Source organism: Euprymna scolopes, chromosome 25 (genome assembly GCF_053919585.1).
Source record: "Euprymna scolopes isolate OS-2025 chromosome 25, ASM5391958v1, whole genome shotgun sequence".
Classification (NCBI taxonomy): domain Eukaryota; kingdom Metazoa; phylum Mollusca; class Cephalopoda; order Sepiida; family Sepiolidae; genus Euprymna; species Euprymna scolopes.
This window is the reverse complement of record NC_136506.1, coordinates 32881486-32890031: the sequence shown is the minus strand read 5'-3', so window position 1 is coordinate 32890031 and position 8546 is coordinate 32881486. Positions and strand designations below refer to the sequence as shown.

Sequence of the window (8546 nt, the reverse complement as noted above, 5' to 3'; positions counted from 1 at the left end):
ATTTTAATAGTTTATTTTGGAAGTATAATCCATAAAGAAAATAAACAACCCACTTTTAACAGAGAAATTACGAGATTTTTATATTTTATTCGCAGTTTCGTGTCAAAAATTCCTACAAAAATTCTGATACACCAAGTGATTTGGCCAGGGTATTTCGATATCGACATTTACCAGTATCGCCCCCACCCCTCAAATAAAAACCTGAAACAAATACATAGGTACTCGTGCTCTTCTGCCCCTGAGCTGAAATAATAACGTTATTATGTTGAAAGCCATTCTTAACATGGGGAGGGTGTTTGGTAACTATTCTCTGCTTCCAGCTAACAATTTAATATCGTGAACCTTAAATTTAACCGGAATAAACTATTTAAAAATAGCTAGGTGGCAAAGATGCAAAATCAACCAATACATTTTCACGTTTGCTTATTTTTGTTTTATGCTTTTATCCTTTACTTGTAAGGTTGACGGGTACATTTGTTTACATGTGCGCATGTTAACATTTTTTTGGGAGGGAGGTTATTAAAAAGTTATGTCCACCTCCACAGTTTTCGTTACAATTACAACTTTTGCCTTTTGCCATTTACTAGTACGGTAGACGATAATAATTCTTTTACACGCACATTTTAACATTTTGGGGATTGTGGCATATTTTTACATTACGTCCACCTTCACATGTTCCGTTACAATGACTATTTTAAAAAAGTTTTCGTCGATACTGATTACGAAAATCTCATTCAAAATTTGCGCAGACAAGTGCTTCTAGAAATATAAACACATGTATTCTGCACTGTAATTCAATGCCTGTCAGATTTTTACTCACACACGTGATACCAAAATCTACTTCTCCCCTATCGACACTGTCACAAACCATATCAATTACCAGTGGGCATGCTGGCTACGATTTTCACGGTCAGGCTCAACTAAAAATGGAGTGCTTTGATCCGATATACGGTCTTTACATGAGGATGTTTGTGGTGTCTATTCCAAGGGGGGTGTCTATTCCGAAAGCCTTTCTTAACCTAGGGAGTTTCTATCAGTCTAAACAGTTCATATACGGTGAGAATCCCTAAATTCTAAAAAAGATTGTTTATACTTTCTGTTCTTATTCTAATGGACCATTTTTCCTAATTTTATTGCATATAGGTTTACGCATTCCCTTATTTGCTTTTTTCAGATTCAAACAGTGCCTGCAGGTTATCAACAACCGTAGTTTACTTTTTGTGTGGGGGGGAGGCTTCCGCCGGGCAAAGCCGGTTAACGACTTATGCTCTCTCTCTCTCTCTCTCTCTCTCTCATACACACATATATATATATATATCTATATATATATATATATATATATATATATATATATATATATATATATCTTCAGTGCCAGATTCGGGAATCTTCAGTGCAAGATTCGAACCCGGCAACACAAGCCATCTCTGACTTGATTAACAAGGACCGTATCCATTCGGCTACTGTTAACCGCATTAAATAACGTTGAAATTTAAAGATGTTAATTTTAAGTGTTTTACGTCAATCAGTGATCTAATCATTGTATGATGATCTATGCATAAGAGCTAAATTTGACGACTTAATCAACTGAAAGTGCTCAACGATAAAAAACGAGTTTCTTAAAGGTGCTGAAATAATTATATATATATATAATTGTTTACTATAATAATTATTAAATACCTACAGACACTACTGTTTCATCGTAATATATATATATATATATATATATATATATATATATATATGTATACACACAAAATAAAAGCGAGAAAAAGAAAATTTATTTTAATCACTGTAAAATTTGCATATAGAAAATGAGAATGACCTCGATTTAAGGCAGAGTTCATTTTTCTATGCCGTTATAAATTTTTCACCGGAGAAATGTTCTAACCAGTTGAACAATTTGAAAAACCTCACCGGATATAGGTTGCATGTTGGCAATATATTATAGAACGCTACAGACACTTAGTGGTTACGTGAACAAAAAACATGGTGCTGTCAGCAAGAAACTGCCTTGTTTTGTCTAACCTTGTCTCGCTGATTTTGGCTATCGGGTTACTTAGACTCGGTGTAATGTTCCATGTTTCTTTAAATGACAACTACCCTCTCTTCAACCGTATTCTCGGCACGCACGCCATAGTTACGATCGTCCTTGGCGGCATACTTTGTGTTTCGGCACTCTTTTCCCTCATACATGTCTTCTGTCGTAGTCGATGGCTAATGACTTTAAACGTCCTCCTCCTAATTGCCGTGATTCTTACAGAAGTGTCCTTAGTGATTGCCGCCTTCGTCCCAAGGTATCAAACGTTGGCCTTAATCAAAGAATCTCTGCGTTCCTCCGAGTCTAGTTATGCTCACAACCTCGTAGCCCGTTCTACGTGGGATTCCGTCCAGCGTAAATTTAAATGTTGCGGTGTCGACGGATATACAGAATGGTACCGTTACTTAGGCAACTCCACCGCTTCTATTATTTCGGATTCTTGCTGTGAATTCAACTCTGTTGGGTGTGGTGAAGACATTGTATATACTGGTGGCTTCTATGATAAGCCTTGCGGCGCGGCCATTTCTAATTGGGGCGAAGACAAAGGGGCTTCGATCATCGTTTTGGCTTTATTTATCTTGATGTTCCATGCGTTCTCTGCTTTATTAACCGTTACAGTTAGACGTCCGAATAACTGAACTTTTTATTACTCGTGTTGGGCGTAAATGAACCGATCTGGTTGGTACTTGTCTGTGCAATTTCTGTGGATGGCATCTTTCAAGTTAAATGCTATGTTTTTATTCCTTTGTTAGGTTAAAGTACAAATTTGAACTCGCTCTTCCCCATGTTAATAAGTTTCTAAATAATATTTCAGTCAAAAGACAACGTAATTATCAACCGACCCAATGTGCAGAAACCGATTTCTGACTTATATACACTCGGAAAAAAACCGTCCAATTTTTACTTGTATGTCAATCTGTCGCTTTCAAGAAAGCGAATCCAGAAATAATGGTTGCCGATTTCATTTTTCAAAAGTATTCTATTAACGATTCCTTGACTATTCACTATTTTGCACTTTTACCTCTTTATTCAAATTCGGGCTTTTCTTTTCTGCATAAATTTTAAGATTTAAACCCGATCGTTTGTTACGAGCTCCTTTTAAATTAAATCTGTTAGCTCTGAAATTTCGTTAAAATGCATTAGAATTGCTTGGTAATTAAGACTTAAACTGAAGTAATTTGGCTGTCGACTTGATCCCCTTAATTGCCCCTAAATATGGGAGGGGTAAGTTATGCTAACTTGACTTAATTCTAATTTATTTTGAAGCTTAAATATGTAAGCTTAAACTGACGCTTTTGGCTTTCATAGAAATTTATTTATTTATTTTTTATTTTTTTTTTTTTTTGCTTTAAAATAAGACTTGAACTAATTCAGATCATCTTCGTAAATCTTCGTATTCATATAAATTCTACAGAAGCACAAACTCTGCATACTGAACAATTTGTATATATAATATAGCTAAGTATGTAACTGCCAATTCATAAACTATTTATCAACTTCCTATCGGAACTGTACCTATGAATTAATAGATTCAAACTGATCGTTATGATTAAAGTTTACGTTCTTGTACTGAATAATTGGAATACTAACGCATTTTTATTTGGGGTAACGCTTTTCATTAAAGATTTAGACGATTCCAATTTTGATGCATTCTGCTTGATCAAAGTTTTAAATGTACTCTAGAATTCTGCTTTATCGGATGTCTTTCTCGGAAAGTTTCGGCCGATTTAACCAACCTTCAGGTGCGATTTTGAAACTACGAAAATGCTTTACTTTAAGGGGTAGATTGCTCTCATTTCGTCATCTATTGCCTGGTAGTAGTCTTAATTTCCATCGTATCGTCTGTATTAATAGTTGATGCTTCAAACTCGATTTAATTCTGAACCGATGATACTTAATTTATCCGTTATGCCATAAAACTATAGCTGTGAATTAAAGGGTTTTGTATAAATTCCTGAGACGATATACCTCTAAAAGTTTAAGGGGTTGCATCGGCTGAAACCTTGTTTTAATAATATCCAAAGCGTGAAAATAGTTCGAATACTTATCTCATAAATAACACCTAACATTAAAGTTAGGAAACTTCTCGTCCATCCACGGCAGCTGGCAACGATCTATGTCCGCAATCCTATTGTTATTTCACCAGTATTTTCTGGATTTTGTTAGCATCACTTTAATATTTTCCTAATTTATCCAACCAGAAAACTCGCATTAAGCTTGGTCCTGGATGACCTTAAACTATATCCGATGGTGAGGCCCCAGTTTTCAGGCTTTTGGGGAGTGTGGAGCCACACTTTAATTGCTATTCTCCCAGGTCCACTCTGACCCGGATTGGTAGTACCTGTTAGGGTACCAACTATGGGTTAAATAGAAACTGACTTGAAAACATTCTATTAAAGAATTTTCAAAATAACTGGATTCGGCATTAAATAACCTGGAAAGGGTTGATATACCGTAAAAAAACCAACCAATCCATTAAGCTTAATTAGCAAAATTATTCTAAAATTGGATTAAGGACACTACATAACCCGTGACTTTTTCACTTTAATTTCATTCGAACATCGAGAATAGGTATGTTGAATTCTACGAGTGTAACTAACGTCTTTTCATTGCTGTATGTATTTAACAAAAGCATTCTATGACGTTTCGGAATTTTTTTAGATAAGGATTGGTTATTCTAATTACTACATATATTATATCACAAAACATTTTAGTAATAGTGATAACTAGAAATAATGGGTTTAAGGCTCCTAGAATTGTCCGCAAAGGACCCATGGTGCAGCAGTTGGAGTATTGGAAAAATCAATTGTAAAAACGACCTTCTCCTGAAGATTGAAAGTTCAATCCTTAGTGTGGACGACCGAAAACACAACTGCGAATTACTTAGGACTTCTATCCAGTCATGGCTGACGGAACGAGCACAGAACCCCCGTGAAGTAAATAAAGGGTTCCGCTCGAAATTCTGGTGAAGTTGTATAATATACACCAAGAAGGTCGGATCTTATATCGGCCGAAACGTTGTGAAAATCTCATTCTAGATGAGAACAGTAGTCCGATAAATCCAAATACAGAAACATTCTACAACATAATTTCACTTAAAAAAAAAAAACTACATAAGCCCTAACAATAGTTTAAGCTTTGGCATTTAGCAGTTGTGTAATTATAAAGATGGTCATTATAATTCTTTTACATTTAATAGAATGAAAAATACATTAAATTAACCTACACTAAACATTTACAATAATATTGCTGTCACTCTATGGCTCTACTTCAAGCACCAACACGTGTTCACTTTGTCTTTTCCTATGTTATGAAATGAACAAACTACAATCACTAAAAACGCTAATGAGGAAGGTTGGTAATGCTCTCTCAGCCCTCTGCTAACTTATAGACTTGCCGCTTTCATGAGAACTGAGATATCAAAAAGAAAATAGACTGGGTTTGGTGATCCGGGAATAGATGGTGTTTTCCAAGACCATAATATTTCAGTATTTCCTGCCGGGAACAAAAGTATGTTGTGAACATCTTTGGGGCTCATTTATAAAAAAAAAAAGATGAGAGCACTCACATTTTTCTAGCTAAATGATTTTCCATTCTACAAGGATAAGTTACGTAGCATCAATTGCGTACAGCATGCTTAGGACAATAACACTAATTCAAACCTGGCTTCTCGACGGATACGCAAACTAATGCTATACGCCCAGCTCTTATCAAAATCTATGCGATGTAATCTTTTTTAATGATATCTAAGTTTTACTACGAGTATCAGTTTAAAGTAAGCAACCAGATACCGTGCGGACACACTTAGTCTCCTGAACCTCGAGATGTAATGCTTTAAGGACAAGTCGCCAGGTAAGAATATTCGGAATTGTTTTAATAACTCCGATCTGGCGCTCAATTTCATTAGGAGAGGGTCTTATCCTCTGACAATCCCAACCGCTTCCCGAGTGGATCCGACGCCTTACCTTCCACTAGTTCCTTGTACAATCTCTTTCTAAATCGTGCAAGATCACTTGATTCTGGCAATGCTTTAAGCGCTGCCTGGCATTCGAGTAAGTAACTGCGATTTCCCTTTCGAGTGATTGCAGCAAAGTCGACTCTGGAAAGCCATCTCTTGGCATGTTACATTTCAGATTTGGCAGCCCAAAGCCTCCCTCGCTCGGACGCTAATATACAATTTTCTGCTGCTCCTTTTGAAGAGAAGAGGAGACGCGTAAAATCCTTACGGCGGTCCACAGGCAAAAGCAGCACAGAAAGCCGGTTAATAATGAACGAAAGACTAAGGTAACGCACGCCTAAACTCTAACCTTCAAATATAATTTCCTTTAACTCCAAATCCCCGCACATTTGACCTTTGTTTGTACTTCCAAACAATACTTTTCAAGCTGGAAACTAGTTCTGAACCAAATGCCAAGGATTCGAACAAAGTAATCATCCCAGCTGAAATTATCGAAGTGCGCCTCTTCACTCCAAGCTCCTAGTGGCAGGATGTTGACTTGCTACGGTTTTCTACTGACCAGGCGAATATTAGTACCAAGCAAGTGCCTTAATCACTGCTTAATGTCACTATGACTCTACTTACAGACGGTGATATCAACGAACGTTGAAACAATAGATTGCGCTCCACCAAAGAGTATTTCGCGCATAACTTGTCCCGCCGCCCGTCTGTTAATTTGCGAGCGACATCTTCATAAATTATAACGGGAATGTCGCTCGCATCCCATATTATTTGGCCTATATAGAGAGTTAAAAGTGATGCTCTTTGCCGTGCTAGGGTTGATAATATTTCGCTTACGACGTTAATTCTGTTTCTCTTTTTTGTCTCTTTCTTTTTATTTACTTAATTACGTATTTTATTTGATTTTTTTTTATTTAGTCAATATAAAATTTGGTAATGTTTTATGGATTGTCGACAATACGTATTATATTGAACACAAAGAAAATATTATTTCAAAACAAAGTCTGGAAAAGTAATGGATAGCATAGAAAAATATGAGTATGAAAAGTTATAAGGTTAAGATTAAGCTCAGAAAATTAAAAGGACTAGTTAAGACCGAAAAAGAGATTCTAGTAAAAAGAATATAATAAATTCATAACTTACAATATTGCAGTATTAAGAATTTATACATCCTGATAAATTGATTTTTTTTTTAATTCTTAATGCAGCAATATTTTAAGTTATAAATGGGGCTATGAAAACAGCATATTCTTTTTACTGTTTTGGCTCTCGAGTATATATCCGATACAGTTAGACAATTAATCAACCGCGAGCCACATCATTCTACATAAAAGCATATAAGATATCAATGGATATATACTTGAGAATCAATACAAGGAAAAGAATATGCTGTTGTCTTAGCCCTAGTGATAAATCATATTTCTTTACGAGAAAATCTTGTCTTTTTGTTTCCGGTTTTAACATATATGTTATATATATATTTATATTTATGATTCTCGAAAAAAAGTTTTTCCCCCCTCGGATTGAAAATTATGTAGCAAATTATAATTTTTTAAAACTATAAATTACTTATAGGATATATTTACACCTTATAAGAGAAAAAAAACATTTTATTTCAGGTCAAACGAGAAGACAAAATACATATATCTCTTCATATTTAATTAATCGTGATCCGCCATTACTTCTAAATTTTCATATTTATATTTTAAAAGAAAAAAAGATTTATTTAAAACAAACTTTGTAGTTATTCGTAAAATATTTGTTTCAAAAAACAACAAAATAATAGGTTAACTTCGCTGGTCAAGATATCAAAACTTAAGAGATTATGAAACTAGAAACTACTCAAGAAATTCCATACAGCTTACGATAAAAAATATATACAAAGTAGTGTAATTGCAATATGTAATTGATATATAGGCATTTATATATCTTTCTTAATAGTTTTGGGTAAATGCTGACAAATGCTGATAATTTAATAAAAAATCAGATAATTCTGGTTTAATCTTTAAAAGAAAATTATTGAAGCTTTCGTTATTAGTTTGTAAGAGTAATGTTTTGTGAAAACGCATACAAACTTTAGACGGCAAAACTAGTTTCAATATTGAAAACACTGAGGCACGTTGGTTGTATTCACAGGTTCATGGTTAAAAAAGATTCAACTGATGCACGTTCCAAAACCTTTATTAACTACACCTTCTGAAATTACAAAAACAAGCCCGCATCTCTGGCAAATTGAGTAACCTATCACTTCCACTTCTCCCTTACTCGCCCTCTTTAACCTCTGATCAACCAATTTTGAATGAAGTCGTCATTCACCTGAACTTTCAGTTTTAATGTTCCTATTTACAATGTCTCCCCACGGGACAGAGTTAGACACCAGGGTCGTTTTTTAATGTGGAGAAAAGGAACAAAAATAAAAATTGTCTCAGTCGTGAAGTACCTCTCCTGCACTGACAGAGAACACGAAATTGAAGTGCAGCACCCGAAGAACAGACACTACACTTTGATCTTGTCCCGAAGGCCAAATAAAATTTTAATGTTACTGCT

At 35.0% G+C, this 8546-nt stretch overlaps 1 protein-coding gene across 1 annotated transcript; it reads left to right on the top strand.

Annotated features, from left to right (window-relative positions):
- The first annotated feature begins 1829 nt into the window (after positions 1 to 1829).
- On the top strand, positions 1830 to 3381 carry LOC145247319 (tetraspanin-9-like). The gene has a single exon (XM_080108964.1). It carries the CDS (start codon positions 1990 to 1992, stop codon positions 2677 to 2679), a length of 690 nt encoding a protein of 229 aa, XP_079965090.1. The 5' UTR covers positions 1830 to 1989; the 3' UTR covers positions 2680 to 3381.
- The last annotated feature ends 5165 nt before the right edge of the window (positions 3382 to 8546 follow it).

Excerpts from the sequence above, each read along its gene's own strand:
- LOC145247319 (XM_080108964.1), top strand. The coding sequence starts at position 1,990 with ATGGTGCTGTCAGCAAGAAACTGCCTTGTTTTGTCTAACCTTGTCTCG.